Below are 27,481 nucleotides of genomic sequence, written 5' to 3'. Positions count from 1 at the left end.
TCCCAAACAGATGTTTCCACTTGTAACTTCCTAAGATCGATTGAAGGTCTTATAATAAGGGGACCTTGTGCAGTAAGACAGATAAGAAAGTTCTTTAAAGGCTCATTCCTGGTGGAAAATCAACCCATCAAGTCTATGAAGTGATTATTTGTCAGCCACAGTCTAAAGGAAAAGGCGCCATTTGTGTGTCCAGTCCCTAGGTGCCTTAAAACAAGGGTTTCTGGTTCAGGGTCTGGTTCAGAGTTTCTGGTTCAGGGTTTCTGGTTCAGGGTTTCTGGTTCAGGGTCTGGTTCAGGGTTTCTGGTTCAGGGTCTGGTTCAGGGTTTCTGGTTCAGGGTCTGGTTCAGGGTTTCTGGTTCAGGGTCTGGTTTAGGGTCTGGTTCAGGGTTTCTGGTTCAGGGTCTGGTTCAGGGTTTCTGGTTCAGGGTTTCTGCATGCACATGGCTCACATTGAGCACTTGGTTATGTAAACTCAACATAAGCTAACATCCAGCTGGAATCCAAGTGTTTAGCTTGAACCCCTTTGTACAGATGAGAACATAAACTGTGACTGGAGAGGCTAAGATCCAGGTTAAAACCCTGCAGGATAACAAACCCATGTGATTCAAAGCTACTTACTAGTGGAATTCCACACACTGGGTGTTGGGCTCGATACGGCAGTCAATCACTTTAGAATACAAGTTAATGGGATACCTCTGGCAAAGTGTTCTCTATCAAACCTGCAGTTGTGTGTCTGGATAAGAGGGACATGATGTTTACTGGTGTGACCTTCCAACGGCGTGAGAAGGCTTGTTATTTATTTTCTCTCCGACTGGCAGGGACGTGCACTGATAGACACGAGGTGGTGCTAGAGCACCTGCCCTTTGCCCTCTGGACAAGGCAAGTGCCCTTTTGAAAGTAATTATTTTTTATTTTTTTTACAGTGTAGGCCTACTGTATGTGGCCCATGGTGACATCGATCGATTCTCGATTAAAAGCGTGTAATAATAATGCCCCAAAATGCGTTGTAATTTTGCCAGCCCCCCCCCCCCCCCCGCCGCACACACACCCGTGCCCCTCCCCTCCCTCTCTTCCTTTGTCAACGGTAAATGCGAAAAGCGAACACAAACGGAGGCGCGCTACTCCTCCACTGCCCTTTCCCCATCCAGAGTGCACGAGTGATGACAGCTAACTTTAGACGCATTTATTTGTCTCTGTTGTGAAGTAAGTCTCATACGGCGCCAAACAGCTGAGCCTAAATTAGCCGACTGCCCAACTGCTTAACAAGCTAGACGCTAGTCATAATCAATTAATGGATTTAAAGGACAATGCTCGTTTTTGACAACCTGGACCTTATTTACGACATATTATAAGACGTTTGACTCACCGAGATCACTTTGGTGTAGTTCGGAGGCATGTAGAAGAAATTTAAAATCCAGCGCGAGCCAGTATATCCATGTAATGGCGGTGGTCGGGGCACTTAGAAATCAGTTTCTAAAAATCTATTTTCTGCCGCGAAACGGTTGTTTTCATCAATCTGTCTTGATGAATCGCTAGTTGAGCTTACATAGAGCATAGGCCTGTTATGGTATTTCACATGCCTCTGTAATATGATCTTTAGAAACGTCTTTAGACACGAAATAGCTTCCTCACTTGCTCCAGCACGCATGTGCACAGCGTGCTGGAGCAACGATTGCGCGCTGTGCGCATTAGTGCTGGAGCAAGTGAGGAAGCTATTTCGTTTCGAAAGACGTTTCTAAAGATCATGGCATGTAAAAACACATTTTATCTCAAAAACTGTATTTTTGACAGTATTTTGAAGTCTGTCCTCATTTTGTCCCCTCAAACTACTGCTGTTCATACAGGAAAAAATACACTACCCACAATGCTATAGTGCAACAGCAATGTCTCCACCAATCAGAGATGTTGGCAACCCCGCCCCAATAACGGACCCTAAGACACATGATTTTAAAGATTTTTTTAATTTAAAAAGTTTTAATTAATTAGTCCAGGCAGAGACTCTCGTGTATTTGTCATTTACTCCTCCTTCCTCTTCCTCCTCAAAACGCCCGGCCCAGATCCAGTGCTGCACAGCAGCTGTAATTTCTATTAAAACTTTTGTTTATGAAGGGTGTACCATGGAAAAAGATATCTCTTCTGTAATAATGTGCTCCTGACTCAGTGTGCCACAGTGTGTAGTACCTGCTTAGGTGCAGTCAGTGTCTGCAGGCCGGTTGCCTTGGCGACCATGGTGTGGCTGTTGCCGGGGCTGTGCTGTAGGGACAGTGTCAGGCCGGAGATGGCGTGGACGCGCAGCTCCAAGATGGACACCTTCTCCTCGGTGACGGAGAACGCCGTCTCCCCAAGCACTGCCTCCACCGCCAGCGGAGACTCCACCTTCAAGAAGAAGAGCATTCACAAGACGCAGAATCAGGATTAGTTCATTGCCATGCAGTTTTTCAACATACTAGGACGTACTATTTGCTCGCTGAGAGAATTGTGACCTGCATACTCTGGTAACGGGAGGGCTAGTATGTACTGAACTGCATGTTTTAGCACTCTGAGATGAAAAAATGAAAGTGCTTTGTAAATAAAATGAATGATTATTATTTATTATGGATGTGCTTGTGTGTGTGCATACAGCAGGCGGTCCATCGGTCCTTTTGAACAGCGGCTGTGAGAGACAGTGGGAAGAAAAAACTACTGCTGGCCTCCCAGATGTCCGAAATAAACACCACTTGACCGCTCTGAAATAGCTGGTTAACAGAACCATCACCAGAGTCTATCAGCGTGCCTGGGGAGTGCAATGTGATGGGCATAAATGTGCCAGCCCTCTCTGAATTCAATGGCTCTTCCTTCATTATAATTTGCAACAGGCATTTTTAAAAGCTTATCATTACACCTTTCAGTTGCAAACGAAGGTCATGGAATACTTAAAAAGGGGGGAGTTGATTACAGAACGCACACTTGATTTCCCCTGAGTCAGATAGGGCTGTATCCTCCATACCTGGGCTCTGACCTCTATAAACGCTGCCTGTATGGAACGTGGGAATGTGTTTGTGGGGGTATTTCAGATGCTATGACAGGTTTTCACATCAATAAAAAAAAAAAATTGTTTGTTATTTTTTCTCTCTACAAAAAACAAAAAATAAAAGCTGACTGCCTTTTCTCATTACCGCAATTGTCTGTGCACCTTCTGGCTTAGCACATCATTAGCTAAATATTGTCCTTGTCCTCATCAGTTTGGAATGTGGCCACATCAGTACTGTCGGCAGGGAAGAACATTCCAAATCTACTGTGAGAATCGGAGTGTCGGCATGCCTCTGAATTTGTTAATTTAGTCTTTAACAACCATAATAATATTTAGTGGAGTCCCCCCCGAATGGGCACAAATGCAGTTTCTATTTGTGGTCTGTTGATAAGTCTGTGTAGCTGGAGGCGAGGAAGTAGATTGAGAAACGTTCCAGCATAACAAGCACAGTGATTCGGAGAACTCTCCGTTTTAGCCTTTTCTATGATGCCTTGCAGTACTTTTCATCACGAGCCGTCTGTGTCACCGGAGAGAGTTAGAGAGTGAGATAGTAGGCTATAGTGAAGATGTCCTCTGATTATAATATATATATATATATATATATATATATATATATATTGTGTACTCCTAGACTTATATACTTGTATAGCTACTGTATATACATCCATACAGACTAAATGTATGCAGGTACTGTACATACTGTATGTATGTATAATATATACATACATATATATCTTATTCTATTCTATACTGCACGGTTATTGTACGTATATAGCCCCAGTTATTCCTCTCTTATGCTACTACCCCTAGTGTCTTTTTCATTACTCCGTATCTAGTGTCCATTTTTCTTTCAAATCTTGCTTTAATTTCAACTGCTGAAAAATCAATAAACTATCCATCCATCCATCTATCATTGGCCTTTTTTTCTTCCCCATTTTCATACATCTGGGGAAACCAGGCCAGGTCCAACCTGGCTTATGTGCGTGGCTGGTTTGTTTCTGTTCAGGACTGGTAGGACGGAAGCTAGTCATGCCACTGAAATAGCTGTGAATTGATTGGCAGGTTGGTTTTGGTGTCCTTCTTCCAGTCCCTAGTGTGGGTTGGGGTTAGAATAAGGGTTAGGTTAGGACAGGATCTGACCTATAAGGCAATGTTGGAGTGAAAGTATGAACATGTGGAGGTTTGGGGTATAGTCCCATAAAGTCATACCCACCGGGTCTTGAACCCCGGTCTCCCACCACTACTCTACTTGTGCAGTGGAGATCGGCGGGTTGATTTTGGTGTCCTTATTGATTTTGGTGTGCTGGGACTACTGCCTCTTGTGGTTAATTACATAGCATTTCACTTCACATTATACAGTAGGACTCCACTTATCCGAACCCAACGGGACCGAAGGTTGTTCGTATCTCTGAAATGTCCGGATGACTGAAACTTATGTTAAAATGCACCAAATTCAATAAGTGGTTAATGTTCCATATAGACTCATAATAGACCGATAAATAACCTTAATTACTTGTGAAAATGCATCAAAATTGCAATCAAATAGCCAACTAAACTCATATAGCCTAGCCTATAGTAGCCTATAATAAAATAACCGGATTTCCAATTGAGTGCGTGCTTTGATCAAATACTGTACTTTATTCTCAAATGAGGCGTACGCTACATCGATAGGCTACTGTATTCATAGAACAAAATGGTATAGCCTAAAAACAACCCAACATTAGAACAATTAGAGCAAATTATAATCAATAAATAAATAAATGAAATGACAGACAAGTTGTCGTGTCTTAGGCTATTGTAGCCTAAAAGAAAGTCTCTAAAACAACCGATGTAGGCTAACGTGGCCTAGGCTGTAGGCTATTATTTAACAAATACAGTAGGTTTAGTAGGCTAATCTACATGCCCACAACACGTCTGTGTTCCTGAAGTCCATTAACTGGGAACGAAAAATGACTCGATACTCCTCTGCTTTAGGTTGCTGACGCGCTTTCTGGCTACCAAGGAATGCAGCTCTCGCGCAGCAGACTCGTTTGCGTTTTATGCTCGACATTAGAGTAACAAAGAAATGAAACGTGACAGTAGGCAACAGCCTACAGGCAACATGTAGGTCTACATATAGTTCTGTTTTTATTCACAGTAGGATACAGTACTGTAATGAAAATCCCACCAGTAACCAGATAGCAGGCTAAAAAAAATAAAAATAATTTTAAGCCTGTCCGGTAGACCGGGAGGTTCGGATCTCTGTAGTTCGGATGAGTGGGGTCCTACTGTACATGATTCCGTGTATATTTTTTGTATTCTGCTATTCTGTATATATTTACACACTATTATTGTACTTACATTTTCATAAGAGACTTACATAGATGTTCTCTTCAATTATTGCTACAATGTAACAAATAAACTGCTTTGTATTTTTAAACTCTGTGCATGTTTTTAGTAATTTTATATTCTGTATATTTAGAATTTAGTAGGAAAGGAAGGAATACACCATTAGGGCTTTTGATTTCTCTTTTTAGAGTTTACCCTGCTTTGGAGAATAGCCTACTCTCACATAGGAGAGGTAGGGGTACACAAGTTTCCCGTTTGTGCCAGTAGCCAAGTGGCACCTCCGATCTGCGCTTGTGTGAGATGAAATAACTTCACACCACCAGGTGGTAGTAGTCTGTATCATTAAGGGGGAAACGGAAGTCCACCAGATGTATAAAACGTACAGCGTTTGTTTAGCTACATATATATTAGAAAGGTTTCGCTCAGGTTATCTCTGAGAATGTCCCGCTTGGGAGTTCTATGCTCTGACCACTACTCTACGTGTGGAATTTAGGTAAGGGATAAAAAGGTTGGAATGAAAGGATGAACGTGTGGGGGGTTGTGGTATAGTCCCATAAAGTCATCCCATGAAAGGGGTGCACTTTCCGGCTTGACTGTAGGCCGTTATGGTTCACAAAGGTACTGTACATAGACCTTAATGGTATTCCAGGAACATTTTCCAGTGTTCTGCCTGTTCATAGAAGATGTGAAGATGGCGTGAGCTACTATTGCACCTGATTTAGGTCATTAGCAGGATACACTCGCTCACACCTTTCATAGTGCCATACTTTCAGGCAGGACACATTATTAGTTTCCAGCAAAAGTAGAAAGAGTGGTGGGGGTGGCAGAAGCATACGTTTAATTTAAAAATGCAGTTCAACCCTATCATTAATGACATTGGTGGTTTCAGTCTGTAATTAATGTTATTTTGTGTGTATGTTTCTTGAAATAAAGTTAACCCCACCAAAAACGAGAGCCCTCAAAAGTGAAGATGGACAGATTAAATGGCCAATCATCAAATCTCCTAGAGTACGCCCCACCAATTATATGATTGTCTTTAATAGGACATTCACTTAATGAAAAGGTCTCTATGACTCTATGATTAATTTTCATGAGTGAGACCCTTAAGTGAAATAATTTAGTTTGAGAAGATTGATTATTCAAATCATCCAAAAGGATGCATATTTCAATAGGATATGTGAAAGTATTTTCCAGGACCAGTCAAGTCCGGCAGTCCTTGTGCACTGTACAATATTCTGGTAGCAGGAGATCTTTTAATTGCTTTTGTCCCTCAATCATTTTGGTTTCCTAAGTATTCAATCACTCAGGTTGAATGGAGCAAGATGCACAGTGGGATATGAAGCTTATCTGAGCCCCAGGCTCTGCACATGGAGCCATATATGATGATGCCAGCTCCTGGCGTATGCCCAAGTGTCCTTGAGCAAGACACTGAACCCCGAAATTGCTCACGTGCAGCACAGTGGTGCAGTACCTACTGTAGTACTGTCGCCTTACAGCAAGAAGGTCTCCTGGCCTTTCTGTGCGGAGTTTGCATGTTCCCCCTGTGTTCACAAGAGTTTCCACCAAATAGGAAAAACATGCAGAAGAACAGATGCTTTTCAGTCCTGTCCCTGACCAGGACCTAGACTGAGCACTTGGACCTGCACTCCCTGGGTGCCATGAACGATGGCTGCCCACTGCTCCTGGCTGCCCCTAGAGGAGGACAGCCTGGTTGGGTGAAATGCAGGGAACAATTTCCACTGGTGACTACAGATGCGTGTGTGTGTTGTGTGTGTGCGTGTGTGTGTTGTGTGTGGTTGTTGGCGCTCATTCACCGTGTGTATTTGTGTTCATCACTGTGTAGCGAATAAAAGACCCGCGAGGTCCTGAAATTAGAAAATTATATCATGTCTGAAAGTATCTTTCTTTCCATCTCCTCCCTCTTCACTTTTGCATATCACTTTACTATATTTCAATATGCGTTCTCTTTTTTTTTTAGGAGAATGTGACCCTAAAGGGTTTCACCTTCAGCACAGTGGAGCCCAGCTCTAGGCCAACCAGGACGGTGCGGTCCACCAGTTCGGCTATCCGGGGGTCGGCCACCTTGAGGGAGTCCTGGACCAGGTCGGTGACGTCCACCTGCCAGTCAGGCCCCAGCATGGTGATGACCTGGTCGGTGCCCTCGGTGGAGGTGGTGTGGAACTGGGTCAGCACCTTGACCAGGGCGCGCTGGAACTGCAGGGTGCATCCCCGGCTCACGCGCCTGTCGTCCTCGTCCTCCTCTGTCTCGCTGTCCCTGGTGCTCCTGAGAGAGAGAGAGGGGGGGGGGGGGGGGGGAGGAAGAGAAACACAACAAGACCGCATGACAAACGGAGTTGACAAGGTAACCCATATTGATGCTGTTACCGGTGTCGATGCAAAGACCAATATGGCCGGTCACATTTGATAGTTTTACCTCTTGAGCTTGCAAGGTGTAGAGCAAAAAAATAAATAAAATAAAAACAAGTTATGAGAGTCTGACAAGTATTCAAAGTGACAGCTATAGTGACAACGATCAACTGTAGGAAGACACACCTGCTCTAAAGCACTGACAAACATGGCAGTGTTCAGATGTTACAATGTTTTAGATTACACAAAATGCTAATCCTGGGTGCCTCCTTTTTCACAAGATGAACTGCCTCTTATGATTATCTATCATTTGATATCATAGCTCTTGATGTTATGAGAACCGATACACAACTCCATCTGTTGGGGTACAGTGTCTCTTTCGGACATGGCATAGCCGACGTTCAGGTCATCCAAAAAGCACCTAACAAGCAAAAAGCTGGACCTGCGCCCTTCCCCGTATTGACTGACATCTGGACGGGGGATTTGGGGGGACGGCCACCTCCGGCAAATTCCAATCAAGCCCAATCTGTTCCAGCGAAAGACGTATCACTTGCTATACTTCCAGCTCCCTCCCTGTCCTCCTCTAGCACTGCTCCTGACAAGCTGCTGGCTTCCCCCTCAATGCTAAAAGCCCTGCTCCATTCCCCCAGGCTAATTAATCTTTGCTTTGACTTATCCTTCAGATAACTTGAGATGCAGGGGCTGTCAGTGACTGGCAAAGCATATCCCACGCATTGATTCCAAGAACTGGACAGAATATTAAGCAGCTCTGACTCCATGTTTTGTCTCCTTAAAAGCTCTGACAATATACCCCCCTTCTGAAACACGCATCACACCCTATCTCATCCTGTGGCCGGCGAGTGCGTGGCCACGAGACATTTTTCTTGTGCTTGTCTTTATGAGTTTGGACACTGAAGCTGCTGTGGCCATAGGCAGACTCTTCAGGAAAGATTCAGGTAATGTTTTCTCTCTCAAGTAATGTCACAACTCCTTGCCCAGGCCAGAGGTCAGGTCAGATCAGAGACAGTTTACCTCAGTTTGCCTTCTTTTCCTTAGCAGTGGATTAGTCTGTTCCTCATTATAATCTTTGATACACCCTGGCAAGCGTGGGGGTTGGGTGCACACCAGGCGCGCTGGATTGAAACGCGTAGTGTGGGGACACTATTAAGCTGGGTGTCTGTGGGTCTTTTTTTTGGGGGGGGGACTTTTCGCCTCCGCTTTGACACAGCTAAAACAGTCACGCTTTGACACAGCTAAAACAGTCACGCTTTGACACAGCTAAAACAGTCGCGCTTTGACACGGCTAAAACAGTCACGCTTTGACACAGCTAAAACAGTCACGCTTTGACACAGCTAAAACAGTCACGCTTTGACACAGCTAAAACAGTCACGCTTTGACACGGCTAAAACAGTCACGCTTTGACACAGCTAAAACAGTCACGCTTTGACACGGCTAAAACAGTCACGCTTTGAAACAGCTAAAACAGTCACGCTTTGACACAGCTAAAACAGTCAACACAACCAAATACTCAATATTATGCAGCCATCTCCATTTGTTGATCCAGCTTGCATTGAATGAACAACAAAATGTTTATTTTTCAAACTGAAACTGGCTGGCATGTTGGCTTTCGGTGCTCTGCTCTGCTTCTGCTGGATTTTTAGTGTCTATTCGCCAGGAGAAAACACGAGTTGTGGGGTTGTTTCTACAAGATTCTGATGATCGCAAAGGAGACAGGCCAACTCATATAGCTGTCATTCGATTACCGTTATACCTGAAGTTGGCGTTCTCACCCAAAAACATTTAATTGAAAATGAGGGTCGGGGGACACTTTTTCATTGAATGTGGGCGGACAAAAATTCCCCGTGTCCCCCTTATTCTGGCGCCTATGGTGCACACATCGGGCCTGGCCGACCCGATTACACTGTTTTAGCACAAGTATACTGGATAATGCATCCAGTTATCATTGTGCCGTGTAGCAGATGTACTCTGTCATCCAAGAGACCTATAACCTTCAGAAGAGGTCATGGATCAAACTAGAAAGGGTGCTCAGAGAGCACAGGCCTCTCTACCCATGAATGCATTTTATAGGTGTGACCGAGTTGAAATGGTTAAACTCCCTATTCAGTATAAATATCGCCCACTTGCACCATTGAAGAGTAAGCTTTTCTGTGGCGTAATTGGTAGTGTGTTTATGTCTGTTATGGCCACAGGGGTGACCATAGTAATGTTCTGTGTTTGTTGCATTGTGTGTTTTGCTGTCCCTTTTGTGTTGTGTTTTGGTTGTCCCTTCTGTTCTCCCATTCATTCATTCAGGTGTCCTGCTTGCAGATTCCCTCCTTCCATTCGTCCCGCCTCCTTGCTGGTTCCCTCCTCCCCTTCGTCATCTCTCCATTCCGTGCAGCTGTGTCCAATTAACTGGTGTCCCTGGCGTCCAATCATCTGTGTCCTCTCTGTTATATATACCCCAACCTGTCCTTTGTTCTGGAGCTGACTCCTTTTCGCTATGTTGTGAAGTGTGTTCTGTTTGTCAGCTGTGTTTGTTTGCTTAGTCTTATGTGTTTTGGTTGTCAGCTGTGTTTGTTTGCTTAGTCTTATGTGTTTGTTTTGGCCTGGTCAGTTAGTGTTGTGTTAAGTATCCTATGTTGTTCAGTATCGCCATTTTGTTGTAGTTCTATTACGTTATCATTTGACATACTTTATATGTTATTTCAGTTATCAACACACAGGAGATAAGGGAACAATGAGCAGTGCCAAAGGAAAGAACTCAGTAAAACTCCTGACTAATCTACCTATCCCATGACAACTAAACTATCTAACAAAAAGTACATGGGTGGCACCTGCCCCTAAACCTAGTGTGCATAACAATAGGACCGCCTGCGTGATGAGATATATGCCCATGGGCAGCTTACCTGTCCCCTTTCCCCTGTGCGTTGATAACTGAAATAACATACAACGTATAAATAAAGTATGTCAAATGATAACGTAATAGAACTACAACAAAATGGCGATACTGAACAACATAGGATACACAACACTAACTGACCAGGCCAAAACAAACACATAAGACTAAGCAAACAAACACAGCTGACAACCAAAACACATAAGACTAAGCAAACAAACACAGCTGACAAACAGAACACACTTCACAACATAGCGAAAAGGAGTCAGCTCCAGAACAAAGGACAGGTTGGGGTATATATAACAGAGAGGACACAGATGATTGGACACCAGGGACACCAGTTAATTGGACACAGCTGCACAGAATGGAGAGATGACGAAGGGGAGGAGGGAACCAGCAAGGAGGCGGGACGAATGGAAGGAGGGAATCTGCAAGCAGGACACCTAAATGAATGAATGGGAGAACAGAAGGGACAACCAAAACACAACACAAAAGGGACAGCAAAACACACAATGCAACAAACACAGAACATTACTATGGTCACCCCTGTGGCCATAACAATGTCCATCAGAGTCTAGTGCTCCAACAACTAGATCAATATTATTTTGTTACACTTGCATAGAAATATCAGATAATATTGATATTGATATTAATATTGCGAAAGCGGCAAATAAATAAAGTTGATATCTATAAATAAAGCTGAACTGATCTCAACTCATTCTAACGAAGACGCTTCTCCAAAATCTTTGCTGGAGTTAAGTTAATAGTTATATAGCCTATGAAGAGTTTGGTTGCGAGACATTTTAATAAATGTTGGTTATTATACTAATGTTGGTTATTATACTAATGTTGGTTATTATACTGTTTAAGAAATAATAATATACTGTTTAAGAAATGTTAGTTATGATACTGTTTAAGAAAGTTATTATACTGTTTAAGAAATGTTGGTTATTATAGTGTTTTACTTTATTAACACTGCTTCCGCCAGGTTTTCATGCCCCTAACTAAATCAGTTAATGACATAACTGTACGAGATGCTCCATGGTGACCACAGTTAACTGTTAGGGTTCTAATCTTGGCCTTTTCTCGCTGGTGACTTGCCTTCGATCCCTCACCTCCTGCCCTACAACAGTAGGAGCCACAGCCTAAATCTGCCATCGCTTGTGTTTTGAGGGACGTCATATGCACACCATTCTAACATTCTAAGTGAGTCTCCAAAACCACACAATTTCACTGTCTCCTGCCAAATCTTGAATGCTACATTAATCCAGGAATTATACTATGTTTATCTCATCTGTTTCTCATAACTCACAAAGAAGCGTGGCCATATCACACCGGTGCTGGCTTCCTTGCACTGGCTTCCTGTTCGTTTCAGGATTGATTTTAAAATTGTGATGTTTGTGTTCAAGGCTTTGAATGGTCTGGCCCCTCAGTACCTATCTGAACTCCTCCATGTTGGCACCCCAGCTAGAGCACTGAGGCCATTTGGTGAACTGCTGTTGGATGTCCCAAGGTCTAGGCTAAAGACAAGAGGTCGAAGAGAGCGAAAAGCTTTTGCAGTGGCGGCCCCCAAACTTTACATGCATAGAAAGATAAGATAATATTGTTTGCGGAAACAGCAAAGTGTTGTTTTAATTTGGTATCCGCCCAGTGATTCGGATTAGTTCACTAAGTTGCCCCATGCTACACGCCTCCACCCAGTTTAGTGAAAATCGGTTTGGTAATTTTTTTTGCAAAATCCTACTAAATAACGAACAAACAGACACGACCAAAAACACAGACCTCTGACTCGGCGGCTGCTGAAGGCAGATGCAAATATGTTGGGCGAGGGAGAGGGAGATAAATGAGATAGAGGGAGAGAGAGAGAGATACAGGAGATAGAGGGAGAGAGAGATACAGGAGATAGAGGGAGGGGGAGAGAGAGATACAGGAGAAAGAGGGAGAGAGAGATACAGGAGATAGAGAGTGAGGGAGAGAGATACATGAGATAGAGGGAGAGGGAGATACAGGAGATAGAGGGAGAGGGAAATAGAGAGAGGGCGAAGGAGGGGGAAAGGGAGATACAGAAGATAGAGGATGAGGGAGGAAGAGAGAGATATAGGAGAAAGAGGGTGAGAGAGATACAGGAGATAGAGGGTGAGGGAGAGAGATACATGAGATAGAGGGCGTGGGAGAGAGAGATACAGGAGATAGAGGGAGGGAGGGAGGGAGGGGGAGAGAGATACAGGAGATAGAGGGAGAGAGAGAGAGATACAGGAGATAGAGGGAGAGAGATACAGGAGATAGAGGGAGAGAAAGAGAGATACAGGAGATAGAGGGAGAGAGATACAGGAGATAGAGGGCGTGGGAGGGAGGGGGAGAGAGAGATACAGGAGAGGGAGGGAGGGGGAAAGAGAGATGCAGGAGATAGAGGGTGAGAGAGATACAGGACATAGAGGGCGAGGGAGGGAGGGGGAAAGAGAGATACAGGAGATAGAGGGAGGGGGAGAGAGAGATACAGGAGGGAGAGGGAGAGAGAGATACAGGAGATAGAGGGAGAGAGAGATACAGGAGATAGAGGGAATGGGAGAGAGATACAGGAGATAGAGGGAGAGAGAGATACAGGAGATAGAGGGAGAGAGAGATACAGTAGATAGAGGATGAGGGAGGGGGAGAGAGAGATACAGGAGAAAGAGGGAGAAAGAGATACAGGAGATAGAGGGTGAGGGAGAGAGATACATGAGATAGAGGGAGAGAGAGATACAGGGGATAGAGGGAGAGAGAAAGAGAGAGAGAGGGCGATGGACGGAGGGGGAGAGAGAGATACAGGAGATACAGTATAGGGAGAGGGAGAGAGAGATACAGGAGATAGAGGGAGAGGGAGATACAGGAGATAGAGGGCGAGGGAGGAAGGGGGAGAGATATACAGGAGATAGAGGGAGAGAGAGATACAGGAGATAGAGGGAGAGAGAGATATAGGAGATAGAGGGCAAGGGAGGAAGGGGGAGAGAGATACAGGAGATAGAGGGAGAGATACAGCGAGAGAGATACAAGAGATAGAGGGCGAGGGAGGGGGAAAGAGATACAGGAGATAGAGAATGGGGGAGGGGGAGAGAGAGATAAAGGAGAAAGAGGGAGAGAGAGATACAGGAGAGAGAGGGTGAGGGAGAGAGATACATGAGATAGAGGGCGTGGGGGAGAGAGATACAGGAGATAGGGAGAGAGGGAGATACAGGAGATAGAGGGCGAGGGAGGAAGGGGGAGAGATATACAGGAGATAGAGGGAGAGAGAGATACAGGAGATAGAGGGAGAGAGAGATATAGGAGATAGAGGGCAAGGGAGGAAGGGGGAGAGAGATACAGGAGATAGAGGGAGAGAGATACAAGAGATAGAGGGCGAGGGAAAGAGAGATACAGGAGATAGAGGATGAGGGAGGGGGAGAGAGATACAGGAGATAGAGGATGTGGGAGGTGGAGAGAGAGATATAGGAGAAAGAGGGAGAGAGAGATACAGGAGATAGAGGGAGAGGGAGAGAGATACATGAGATAGAGGGCGTGGGAGAGAGATACAGGAGATAGAGGGAGGGAGGGAGGGGGAGAGAGATACAGGAGATAGAGGGAGAGAGAGAGATACAGGAGGGAGAGGGAGAGAGATACAGGAGATAGAGGGAGAGAAAGAGAGATACAGGAGATAGAGGGAGAGGGAGAGAGATACAGGAGATAGAGGGCAACGGAGGGAGGGGGAGAGAGAGATACAGGAGAGGGAGGGAGGGGGAAAGAGAGATGCAGGAGATAGAGGGTGAGAGAGAGACATACAGGAGATAGAGGGAGAGGGAGGGAGGGGGAAAGAGAGATACAGGAGAGGGAGGGAGGGGGAAAGAGAGATGCAGGAGATAGAGGGTGAGAGAGAGACATACAGGAGATAGAGGGCGAGGGAGGGAGGGGGAAAGAAAGATACAGGAGATAGAGGGAGGGGGAGAGAGAGATACAGGAGGGTGAGGGAGAGAGATACAGGAGATAGAGGGAGAGAGAGATACAGAAGATAGAGGGAGAGGGAGAGAGAGAGAGAAATACAGGAGATAGAGGGAGAGAGAGATACAGGAGATAGAGGGAGAGAGAGATACAGGAGATAGAGGATGAGGGAGGGGGAGAGAGAGATACAGGAGAAAGAGGGAGAGAGAGATACAGGAGCTAGAGGGTGAGGGAGAGAGATACATGAGATAGAGGGCGAGGGAGAGAGAGATACAGGAGATAGAGGGAGAGAGAAAGAGAGAGAGAGAGGGAGGGCGATGGAGGGAGGGGGAGAGAGAGATACAGGAGATACAGTATAGGGAGAGGGAGAGGGAGAGAGAGATACAGGAGATAGAGGGAGAGGGAGATACAGGAGATAGAGGGCGAGGGAGGAAGGGGGAGAGATATACAGGAGAAAGAGGGAGAGAGAGATACAGGAGATAGAGGGTGAGGGAGGGAGAGAGATACAGGAGATAGAGGGAGAGAGAGATACAGGAGATAGAGGGAGAGATACAGGGAGAGATACAAGAGATAGAGGGCGAGGGAGGGGGAAAGAGAGATACAGGAGATAGAGAATGAGGGAGGGGGAGAGAGGGATACAGGAGATAGAGGATGAGGGAGGGGGAGAGAGAGATATAGGAGAAAGAGGGAGAGAGAGATACAGGAGATAGAGGGTGAGGGAGAGAGATACATGAGATAGAGGGCGTGGGAGAGAGAGATACAGGAGATAGAGGGAGGGAGGGAGGGGGAGAGAGATACAGGAGATAGAGGGAGAGAGAGAGATACAGGAGATAGAGGGAGAGAGATACAGGAGATAGAGGGAGAGAAAGAGAGATACAGGAGATAGAGGGAGAGATACAGGAGATAGAGGGCGAGGGAGGAAGGGGGAGAGATATACAGGAGATAGAGGGAGAGAGAGATACAGGAGATAGAGGGCGAGGGAGGGAGAGAGATACAGGAGATAGAGGGAGAGAGAGATATAGGAGATAGAGGGCAAGGGAGGAAGGGGGAGAGAGATACAGGAGATAGAGGGAGAGAGATACAAGAGATAGAGGGCGAGGGAGGGGGAAAGAGAGATACAGGAGATAGAGGATGAGGGAGGGGGAGAGAGATACAGGAGATAGAGGATGAGGGAGGGGGAGAGAGAGATATAGGAGAAAGAGGGAGAGAGAGATACAGGAGATAGAGGGAGAGGGAGAGAGATACATGAGATAGAGGGCGTGGGAGAGAGATACAGGAGATAGAGGGAGGGAGGGAGGGGGAGAGAGATACAGGAGATAGAGGGAGAGAAAGAGAGATACTGGAGATAGAGGGAGAGGGAGAGAGATACAGGAGATAGAGGAAGAGAGAGATATAGGAGATAGAGGGCAAGGGAGGAAGGGGGAGAGAGATACAGGAGATAGAGAGAGAGATACAAGAGATAGAGGACGAGGGAGGTGGAAAGAGAGATACAGGAGATAGAGGATGAGGGAGGGGGAGAGAGATACAGGAGATAGAGGATGAGGGAGGGGGAGAGAGAGATATAGGAGAAAGAGGGAGAGAGAGATGCAGGAGATAGATGGAGACGGAGAGAGATACAGGAGATAGAGGGCGTGGGAGAGAGATACAGGAGATAGAGGGAGGGAGGGAGGGGGAGAGAGATACAGGAGATAGAGGGAGAGAAAGAGAGATACAGGAGATAGAGGGAGAGGGAGAGAGATGCAGGAGATAGAGGGCAACGGAGGGAGGGGGAGAGAGAGATACAGGAGATAGAGGGAGAGGGAGAGAGATACAGGAGATAGAGGGCAACGGAGGGAGGGGGAGAGAGAGATACAGGAGAGGGAGGGAGGGGGAAAGAGAGATGCAGGAGATAGAGGGTGAGAGAGAGACATACAGGAGATAGAGGGAGAGGGAGGGAGGGGGAAAGAGAGATACAGGAGATAGAGGGAGGGGGAGAGAGAGACACAGGAGAGGGAGGGAGGGGGAAAGAGAGATGCAGGAGATAGAGGGTGAAAGAGAGACATACAGGAGATAGAGGGCGAGGGAGGGAGGGGGAAAGAGAGATACAGGATATAGAGGGAGGGGGAGAGAGAGATACAGGAGGGTGAGGGAGAGAGAGATACAGGAGATAGAGGGAGAGAGAGATACAGAAGATAGAGAGAGGGGGAGAGAGATACAGGAGATAGAGGGAGAGAGAGATACAGGAGATAGAGGATGAGGGAGGGGGAGAGAGAGATACAGGAGATAGAGGGAGAGAGAAAGAGAGAGAGAGGGCGATGGAGGGAGAGGGAGAGAGAGATACAGGAGATAAAGTATAGGGAGAGGGAGAGAGAGATACAGGAGATAGAGGGAGATACAGGAGATAGAGGGCGAGGGAGGAAGGGGGAGAGATATACAGGAGATAGAGGGAGAGAGAGATACAGGAGATAGAGGGCGGGAGAGGGAGAGATACAGGAGATAGAGGGAAAGAGATACAAGAGATAGAGGGTGATGGAGGGGGAAAGAGAGATACAGGAGATAGAGGATGAGGGAGGGGGAGAGAGAGATACAGGAGATAGAGGATGAGGGAGGGGGAGAGAGATATATAGGAGAAAGAGGGAGAGAGAGATACAGGTGATAGAGGGAGGGAGGGAGGGAGGGAGGGGGAGAGAGATACAGGAGATAGAGGGAGAGGGAGAGATACAGGAGATAGAGGGAGAGGGAGAGGGAGAGAGATACAGGAGATAGATGATAAGGGAGGGGGAGAGAGATATATAGGAGAAAGAGGGAGAGAGAGATACAGGAGATAGAGGGAGGGAGGGAGGGAGGGAGGGAGGGGGAGAGAGATACAGGAGATAGAGGGAGAGGGAGAGATACAGGAGATAGAGGGAGAGAGATACAGGAGATAGGGGGAGAGGGAGAGAGATACAGGAGATAGAGGGTGAGGGAGGGAGGGGGAAAGAGAGATACAGGAGATAGAGGGCGATGGAGGGAGGGGGAGAGAGAGATACAGGAGATAGAGGGAGTGGGAGGGAGGGGGAAAGAGATGCAGGAGATAGAGGGTGAGAGAGAGATACAGGAGATAGAGGGCGAGGGAGGGAGGGGGAAAGAGAGATACAGGAGAGAAAGGGAGAGAAAGGGAAGGAGGAACTGGGAGAGAGAGGGAGAGAGAAAGACAGAAAGAAATAAACAGAGAAGAGTGAGAGTGGGGAAATGACTTGTCACATGTCACAGGGGAATAGTAAATTATTGGACATTAAGGCGAGACACGGCAGGTGAAAACATCGTTTTTCAAAGCTCTGGTCAAATTTGAGATTTTATGCTATTTTGCTTCCATAACATGTCTTCTTTCAGACTAGTGGAAATAAAACATCAAAAATACGCATTTAGATGTTTATTTTACTTCATTTAGTCTGTTTGCATCTGTAGATTCTTCCTAAAATCACCAAAAGTTAGCATTTTTTCGCAACGAACCAGAGCCCGGCCGTCTTTTGGATTCGCTCATGTGATATATCGATAGAGAGATCTCTCTCTCAAGCATGATGTTATCGCAACCAAACCTGATAGTTTCATTTGTATCAGCAACCAATCGTGGAAATACAAAGGCGGGTTTGATGCTAAACGTGAAATCTCATTGGCTGTTGTTGATTTCTGAGAACGTGATTGGTTCAGATTCGTCACGTGACGTGCTTGACACTTCCTGATAGCTTTCAGCGGGACCTTTAAAAATCTCAAGATGCCGACGCTAATTAGTGTAAAACGCTCACAGAAAAGACGACAACAGTTGTCACTTGCAAGGTGTAATCGGAAAAAGGGAATGGAAGAGAAGGGAAAGCAATCGAATGAAGCAGACGGTGAAATTACTTCACAAAGTGCATCGATGCGCAAGCTGTCAGCCGGACAACAGGAGAGAGACCAACGCGCCGCACAGCAGTGGCTCATTCATGTCGCGCGTTTGAATGAACTGATCGCCGGGTTGATTTGTCCCAATTGTGCAGGGACAGGGCTTAAAATAAACATTGATCCACAGAATCGTGGGTTCTGTTGCAGTTTGCTTCTAGAGTGCAGTTTGCGTGAAAGAGATTGCTACCGCAAAAGTGTGTATACATCTCCGCGCCTTGAAGACGCAACCAGGAACGATGTCGCATTTGATGTCAATGTGCGGATGGTGCTCTTAGCACACGAGTTAGGATTGGGATATGCAGCTCTCAATAAGATCACTAAGGTGTTGGGGATTCCCAGGCTTCATCTTAAAACCTACCAGAGGCATGACAAGAAAGTGACAGGTAGGCTATGGAAACAGGACTGAGATAGATGTCTCACTTTCTCTCTCTCTCTCAAGGATTTGTAGCACATTTCATACATAGCCTACTGTAATGGCAACACAATGCACTTTATAGATAGAAGGGAAGGGGTGTGTGCATACTAATCATACCCCTAATAGGGGAAAAGTAAAAAAAAAAAAAGTTCTCTCTCTCGCAGTAACATTTGGCTTTCCCCGCAGTGTAGGCTATTTGTCTATATTATGGCAAGGCTCCACTGTTGCGTGTTGTAGGCTATAATATGGATGAAGTAATGACCCACAGAATAATATAGTGAATAAAATTTCATTCAGTATTTTGTGTATTGTGGTCAGTTTTACTTTATATCAATAAAACACAACCAGATGAAGAGTTAGTGATACACTTCATTTTAAAATGTATGAGACAAATATGACATGACGAGAGTGACGGGTAGTCTATGGAAACAGGGTTAGATAGACCTCTCTCTCTCTCTCTCTATCTCTGTCTGTCTGTCTGTCTCTGTGTCTCTCAAATCAAACTTGATTTATACAGCACATTTCATACATAATGTACATAATGGCAACACAATGCACCTTAGAGAGAGAAGGGAGAGGGTAGGCTATGTACTGTATATACTTATCCTATATCAGTATATTTTTGTCTTTTTTGAATTGCATCAATAAGGCTTGGTCAGATGAAGAGAATCACTATACATTTCATTTCAGTGGCAGAAATTGAGAGAGGGCTGGAGTCACTGCACAGAACCAGGGAGCAGGTCAGCAATAGCTGAGGCCATCACGGTCAGTGTGAAACGTAGGCGCAAGAGCATGAGCACAGCTAAGAAACTGAAAAGGCATCAGCAGGAAATGGATGAGGGGCCTACATATGGAGCAGGCATGGAAAACTAGGCTGTAGACAGGCATGGTCAACTAGGCTGTGTTATAGAGGTAGACATACAACAAACTAGGTTGGCAGTTCTACTTGTGGCAGTGTGTGTGTGCGCGTGTGTGTGTGTGAGAGAGACTGGTTCTATTCAGTTCATAAATGCTGTGTTATTGTCATCAGTTTTTATGTTTTAGATGTTCAATATTGTTGTTTCTAATGATTTAATTAGATATTGTGTCTTTAAATAGTGCTTTCCAACAAAATGTATGGAATCATATTTTAAAAGCCTGTTTTCTCTAAATGAGTTTTTTCTCATACTCTGAGATCGAAATCTCCACTTCAGTAGCACTTACATACACCAAACTTTCCAGTTGTACTTCCATCTATGTTCTGAAGGCTTTTACAGAGGGGTTTGTTCATATGTCATTCAAAGCCTGAATGATATAACATTTTATTACTAAAAACATGGCGAAAATAGATTTTCTTATGGCTGTTGAACTATTTTCTGCTTTATGGAGTGATAAAAAGAGATATCAAAAATCTCCTCTGTAAAAGCCTTCGACTCTAATATGTCAACAAAATGAAACAATAATTTTTAATCTGGCTTTATCCAAACTTCAGATTTCTGTTCTGGAAAGTTATGCAAATTAGCGCATATTTGATAAGATAATGCCTAATTTGCATATTTAAACATAACATTTCATAAAACTTGTAATACAAAAAAACATTGTCTTATCATAAGTAATCAACTGGGTAATTATCATGGTGATACCTATTAAATCATTTTTTTAGCCTATTCACCTGGGGTGTCTCGCCTTAAATGACTGAAAAAACAATAGCATGGCTTTGGCTGTGTCTGTTGCTCAACAAATGTCAATGATATTCTCCACTGTACTGATGACAAGTGCTTAGTGTGCCATTTGGTGTTGCACACAGTTTTCTACATTCAAAACAAACACAGCACTGTTAAAAGGACAGTTGTTTCCCCAGCAGAAGAAGATAAAAACATGCAGTTCATGTAGTTCACCATCACTGCTGTTTTGGAATATCTACTGTAAACTAAATGCTTCATGTGTGTTTACAGTACCTGCGGTCAGGCAGAATGGGCACTCTCCAGCCCTTGATGAAGCTGAGGTTGCTGTCGGACAGCTCCACCTGGAGGGGCAGCTTGGGCACCCAGACGGTAAGCTCCAGGGGGGCACTGAGGTGCTCGTAGCTGAAGATCACCCTGGCGTTCATCGAGCCCCGGCTCTCCTTCCCGTTCACGTACACATAGTCGCAATTCATGGACACCTGTGGCAGACAAGGTTCAAATGTCATAGTCATATACAGTATATGATGGTGGAGAGGGGTTTTGGGTGGTGTGATACAGGGTGGGTGCAGGTGTCAGATATTTGAGCTCAATGGATTTAGTTAGTTCATTAATCCTTGCAGTTGTGGGATATGGGGCTGTCTTTTTGGTTTGAAATGTGCCACATTTATATTTAGGTCGCAATAATCCTCCTATGTAGACGTTCCAGTATGAAAACACGAGGGGCTGTATTCTGTAAATAGAAAATACACAGTACTGGAGTTTTCTTCTCAAATCGAATGTACAACTGTCCTGGAATGGTGGAATTACTCAGAGTAAAGTGCAGCCTATTGTAAGCTTTAAATAAAGCTAACCACATACCCCACCCCCAAATCCTCCTGCCTCCCACACCCTCACCATCTCACTTTATGGATCTATCTGCAACTATGTATATATGCTGTGAGCTAACAAGCTGAATGGCGCCAGATAATTCAGTGTAAATGCATAATATACCAAGATGGACAGAAAAGAAAAGCTGTTTACCCCCCCCCCCCTTAACCATTGCCAATATTCCCACAAATTCCTGATATTCACATTAATACACAATTATTTACTGTAATAGATCTTGGGGGATTTCTCTTTTAGGGATGCTGTGGATGATGTATCTGTCAATGGGAGGCAGCTGTAATCAGAGGAGCTAATCTCCCGCTAACGGAGGCTGGGCTCGCCAGTCCTCTCAGGGCTGGAGATTCATCACAGCCTCCAAGAAGATACAGTATGAGTAATAAAATATCCTGTCCACGCAAGAGCCCAGACAGTCCAACTCTCAAATCACCAAACCAGGCCTGGAAGAGGGACCTTCAAAAAACAGGGTGTTCTCTGTAGACCAGTCAAATAATGCATTTAGGAAATTGCCACATACTGTAGCAGTAGTATACAAAGGACAACAATATGTACTGTAGGCTAATATTCAAATTAAATGAATGTATTTGAGGTGTTTGATTTAAGTCAATGCTTCATTGTACATAAACTAAGTCAAGAAAACCCCCCAAGCGTTTGTCAGTATTTTTAAATGATGTTTGACTCAGGTGCTTCTCTATGATTCTGCAGCTCCACATGATACAGCCTCAGATCAATGCCAAGGAAAAGCGTCAGGAAAAGTAGTTTTGTCATCCATGAAGGCAGAGGAGTCTGTGGTATAAGTTGGAATCGGGGTAAACATGATTAGAGTCTTGCCAACAACCAGAGGTGAGTCAGGCAAAGGAATATCAGCCCACACACACCCCCACATCTACACCTACAGCTCTCATCATCATAGCAGGGCACCCCTCAGACAGTAGGGCCTCTCCCAGTGCCAGCGCTTTCGCTAGCCTGGCTGGTCGTGTGGCTAACATCATTAGCTCGCTAGCCCGGCTGGTCGTGTGGCTAACATCATTAGCTCGCTAGCCCGGCTGGTCGTGTGGCTAACATCATTAGCTCGCTAGCCCGGCTGGTCGTGTGGCTAACATCATTAGCTCCAGCCACAGCCTGGCTCCCACGGGTGCTCTTAATAAACCTGGCCGGCTAATGGCTGGCTTGGCAAGTCCAACGCCGTTAACAGCTCCTGGCTCAGAAGCCGGCGGGGGGCTTATGAAAGAGCTCTCACTCACGGAGCTGCAAGACGCTGCCACACAGCTGCTAATGCCACCTCTCATTTGCTGTGGCACCATTCGTGGTGCCAGCAGATTGTCTGGGTGGAGTCACGGGCGAAGAGGCAGAGGGCTGGACTGTTTTGGTTAAATGTACTGTATTGTGGATGCATCTGATGACAACAATGAGCTCTGTTTAGTCCAGTGGTCTGAGGTCAGTACCCCCTCATCTGCTGGTCTGAGGTCAGTACCATCTCATCTGCTATGTTTAGTCCAGTGGTCTGAGGTCAGTACCCCCTCATCTGCTGGTCTGAGGTCAGTACCCCCTCATGGTCTGAAGTCAGTACCCCCTCATGGTCTGAAGTCAGTACCCCCTCATGGTCTGAGGTCAGTACCCCCTCATGGTCTGAGGTCAGTACCCCCTCATGGTCTGAGGTCAGTACCCCCTCATGGTCTGAAGTCAGTACCCCCTCATGGTCTGAGGTCAGTACCCCCTCATGGTCTGAGGTCAGTACCCCCTCATGGTCTGAGGTCAGTACCCCCTCATGGTCTGAGGTCAGTACCCCTCTGTTTAGTCCAGTGGTCTGAGGTCAGTACCCCCTCATGGTCTGAGGTCAGTACCCCCTCATGGTCTGAGGTCAGTACCCCTCTGTTTAGTCCAGTGGTCTGAGGTCAGTACCCCCTCATCTGCTGGTCTGAGGTCAGTACCCCCTCATGATCTGAGGTCAGTACCCCCTCATCTGCTGTTGTGACATCCTGAACAGCTGTTCAGCAGCTGCTACATTTCTCAACAGAATTTATGGATTAAATTAGTTTCCTTGGAATTGAGGAGCATTGTGTACGCATTAGGGTTAAATATTTTTACCGAAATTTGATTTTTTTGTCCTCCCGGGATTTGCGGTTGCTCTATGGTGTGGAGCGAAAGAGGAGAAAGAGGAGAGCAGACATCTGGATAAACTTCATATTTGATGCAAAGGAAAACAAAACCATTTGTAAACCGTGTGGGGTGAAAATTACTGGCAAAAATACAACAAACTTAAAGCGACATTTGGAGAACAGTCATCCCGAAATTCACGAGAAGGTAAGCACCCCCCCCCCACCCCCGGCTAACGTTACTGTATTAGCTAAACCCAAGCTGGTGTGTTTCTGAAATACTTCAAATACAATACAAGCTAAAAGAAACCAGTGTTTCACGTAGGTTTGTGGCGGGGGAGAACTGAAGTGTCTGATCATTGCAACGCTAACGTTAGTGGCTAACTAATGTTAGGCACAGGTTAGCTAACGTTACACTGTGTAGCAACAAGTGGGGCTATGCTTGTGGCGGCTGGCGGAGGTATCTAGCGTTAGCTAGTCTGGGTAAGCTAGCTAAGCAACTACTGCTGCTGTCTAATGTTATACTGTAGCTAGATGGATAAGACAGAACAGTTAGCTACCTGGCGCCGCCATAGCCCCTCTCCTCCCCATAGCCCCTCTCCTCCCCATAGCCCCTCTCCTCCGGTGTGACGTTAGCTAGCCTGTGCCTGATGTTAGCTAGCCTGACTAGCCAACTAGTGCTGACATGATAATGTTATAGCTTGCTATATCAGGCACAAACACAGTTAGCATCAGACATATTACATATCATGCAGCTCAGCTGTTAAAATAATAATTAAAACCCATGACAATGAATTTTTTAGTCAAATTATTAATTAAATTATTCATTTTTATTGAAATTGCAATTCCCGTTTTCCCGCTATTCATTTCCCGGGAAATGAGAAATGGTTCCGAGAACGGGTCCCGGGAATACCGGTAGTACCAATTTAACTCTAATACGCATGTCTGCATGTGGACTCTGGGTAAGTAAATAAGTAACAGTCCCTTAAGTTCCATGAGCTGGCTGTCTCTCCTCATGCCTAGGCCCGCTGTGGGGCCTCTCTGCAACAGCTGTCTGTGTTGAAGTAGATTGCATTAGAATACACAACCATGGCCTGAATGTTATCTCTTCTTGTCTTGTGACTGAGTGCATTCTAGTAGGCAGTCTTTTGTTTCCTTGCATCGTTTGTGAAAAAGTAGCGGAAAGATTCCCAGTGTTGGATATTTAACAGCAGCTCACCAAGACCCAAGACTTCTCAGTGTGTTTAACTCACTTCCACTCTGAAGCACTTCTTATCTAAATGTGGTCCTGCAGCTAAAGGTGAATGTGTCAGATAGGTGTGTGTCTGCAGCTCTGGAGAGGAACAGGCCAGCGTGGTCCTTCCTGGCCAGGCAGGCGAGATGACCACTGACATGGAAGAAGAGGGCACTCTGACGCAGGCTCCCTGGACGGCCACGCCGTGACTCACACCCCCCGGGGAGGAAGGATCAGCTGGGCTGAGTCACGTCTCCTGCTCCCTGACGAAGCCCCCCGGGGCTTCAGCCCCTCTCCTCTCTCCCATTCCACCCCCCCCCCCCCCCCCCCACACACACACACACCACAACCACCCCCCACACACACACACACCACATCCCCCCCCACACACACACACACCACAACCCCCCCCCCACACACACCACATCCCCCCCACACACACACACACCACAACCCCCCTCCCACACACACACACACCATAACCCCCCCCGACACACCACAACCCCCCCACACACACCACAACCCCCCCCCCCCCCCACACACACCACAACCCCCCCACACACACCACAACCCCCCCACACACACACCACAACCCCCCCCGACACACCACAACCCCCCCACACACACACCACCACCCCCCCAACACACACACCACAACCCCCCCCCGACACACCACAACCCCCCCACACACACCACAACCCCCCCACACACACACCACAACCCCCCCACACACACACCACAACCCCCCCCCACACACACCACAACCCCCCCCCGACACACCACAACCCCCCCCACACACACACACACACACCACAACCCCCCCCCCCACACACCACAACCCCCCCACACACACCACAACCCCCCCCCCCCCACACACCACAACCCCCCCCCCCCCACACACACCACAACCCCCCCCCACACACACCACAACCCCCCCACACACACCACAACCCCCCCCCCCCCCACACACCACAACCCCCCCCCCCACACACACCACAACCCCCCCACACACACACCACAACCCCCCCCCCCACACACACCACAACCCCCCCACACACACACCACAACCCCCCCCCGACACACCACAATCCCCCCCACACACACACACACCACAACCCCCCCCCCACACACACACCACAACCCCCCCCCCCCCACACACACCACAACCCCCCCCCCCACACACACACACCACAACCCCCCCACACACACCACAACCCCCCCACACACACCACAACCCCCCCACACACACACCACAACCCCCCCACACACACCACAACCCCCCCCCCCACAACCCCCCCACACACACACCACAACCCCCCCCCCCCTCACACACCACAACCCCCCCCACACACACCACAACCCCCCCACACACACACCACAACCCCCCACACACACACCACAACCCCCCACACACACACCACAACCCCCCCCCCCTCACACACACCACAACCCCCCCCCCCCACACACACCACAACCCCCCCAGACACACACCACAACCCCCCCCCCTCACACACACCACAACCCCCCCACACACACACCAAAACCCCCCCCCTCACACACCACAACCCCCCCCACACACACACCACAACCCCCCCACACACACACCACAACCCCCCCACACACACACCACAACCCCCCACACACACACCACAACCCCCCCACACACACACACACCACAACCCCCCCCCCACACACCACAACCCCCCCCCACACACACCACAACCCCCCCCCAACACACACACACACACACCACAACCCCCCCCAACACACACACCACAACCCCCCCACCCCCACATCCCCCCCCCCCACACACACACCACAACCCCCCCCCCCACACACCACAACCCCCCCCCCCCCACACACACCACAACCCCCCCCCCCCACACACACCACATCCCCCCCCCACACACACACACACACACCACAACCCCCCCCCACACACACACCACATCCCCCCCCCACACACACACACCACAACCCCCCCCCCCACACACACCACAACCCCCCCCCCCCCACACACACACCACATCCCCCCCCCCCACACACACACCACAACCCCCCCCCCCACACACACCACATCCCCCCCCCCCACAAACACACCACAACCCCCTCCAGCCCTGAATCTGACGTCAATACTGCTTGAATCCTCTATCGGGGCACTATCGCTACTGTAGGTCGGCTGATGACAATATCCCATGTATTTTGCTGCACTTAGACTGGAGGCGGTTGTCTAGAGTGCTACGCAAATACAACCGGCTGCAGCAAGGGCTCAAAATCAGTTTACTATAGATCTGCATGACCGCCATGTGGATAATATGGGGTCAGTAAAAAAAAATGTGAAGGAGAGAACACAACCTGGGTCTGGGCAGCGCAGCTCGTCTCCATGTTCAACGGAGTGTCTTATTGAACCGGTGACTCGTCTTGAGGAGCTCCTTTTCAATGGCCTCCGAGGTTCAGGGTGGGGGCAGTGAAGCACACCCACTCAATAACGCTCAGGTAATGTCCTGCCTTATCACCGCCACCATTTTAAAACATTCTCCAGCCAAAGAAATAAAAAAAACATAGTGCTTTCTGACGCTCTTCCATACGGCGTCTCAGGGTATCAGTAGAAGGTGATGAGGATGGGAGCTGTTTCCCTGCTAAGACCAGAGGCCTGATTAGTGTGTTTTACTGTATCTGTTTAGTTAAGTGTTTAGATACCATGTAGGACTATTCACCTATTGAGCAATTTATG

The 27,481-nt window shown here is 47.1% G+C and overlaps 1 protein-coding gene across 1 annotated transcript in view; it reads right to left on the bottom strand.

Annotated features, from left to right (window-relative positions):
* tmem132e (transmembrane protein 132E) overlaps nt 1-27,481 on the bottom strand; it is a gene marked incomplete at its 3' end in the record, with an annotated part of 143,363 nt that overhangs the window by 3,399 nt on the left and 112,483 nt on the right. The window contains exons 6-8 of the mRNA XM_084449528.1: nt 20,809-21,014; nt 7,343-7,622; nt 2,182-2,376 (exon numbers count right to left, since the gene is read on the bottom strand). Coding sequence (XP_084305654.1) covers nt 2,182-2,376; nt 7,343-7,622; nt 20,809-21,014 — 681 coding nt within the window. The remainder of the gene's footprint in view (nt 1-2,181; nt 2,377-7,342; nt 7,623-20,808; nt 21,015-27,481) is intronic.

Source organism: Borostomias antarcticus (assembly GCF_949987555.1).
Source record: "Borostomias antarcticus genome assembly, chromosome: 15".
NCBI lineage: Eukaryota > Metazoa > Chordata > Actinopteri > Stomiiformes > Stomiidae > Borostomias > Borostomias antarcticus.
Note: the sequence above shows the minus strand (reverse complement) of the source record. Positions and strands in the feature narration are given on the sequence as shown.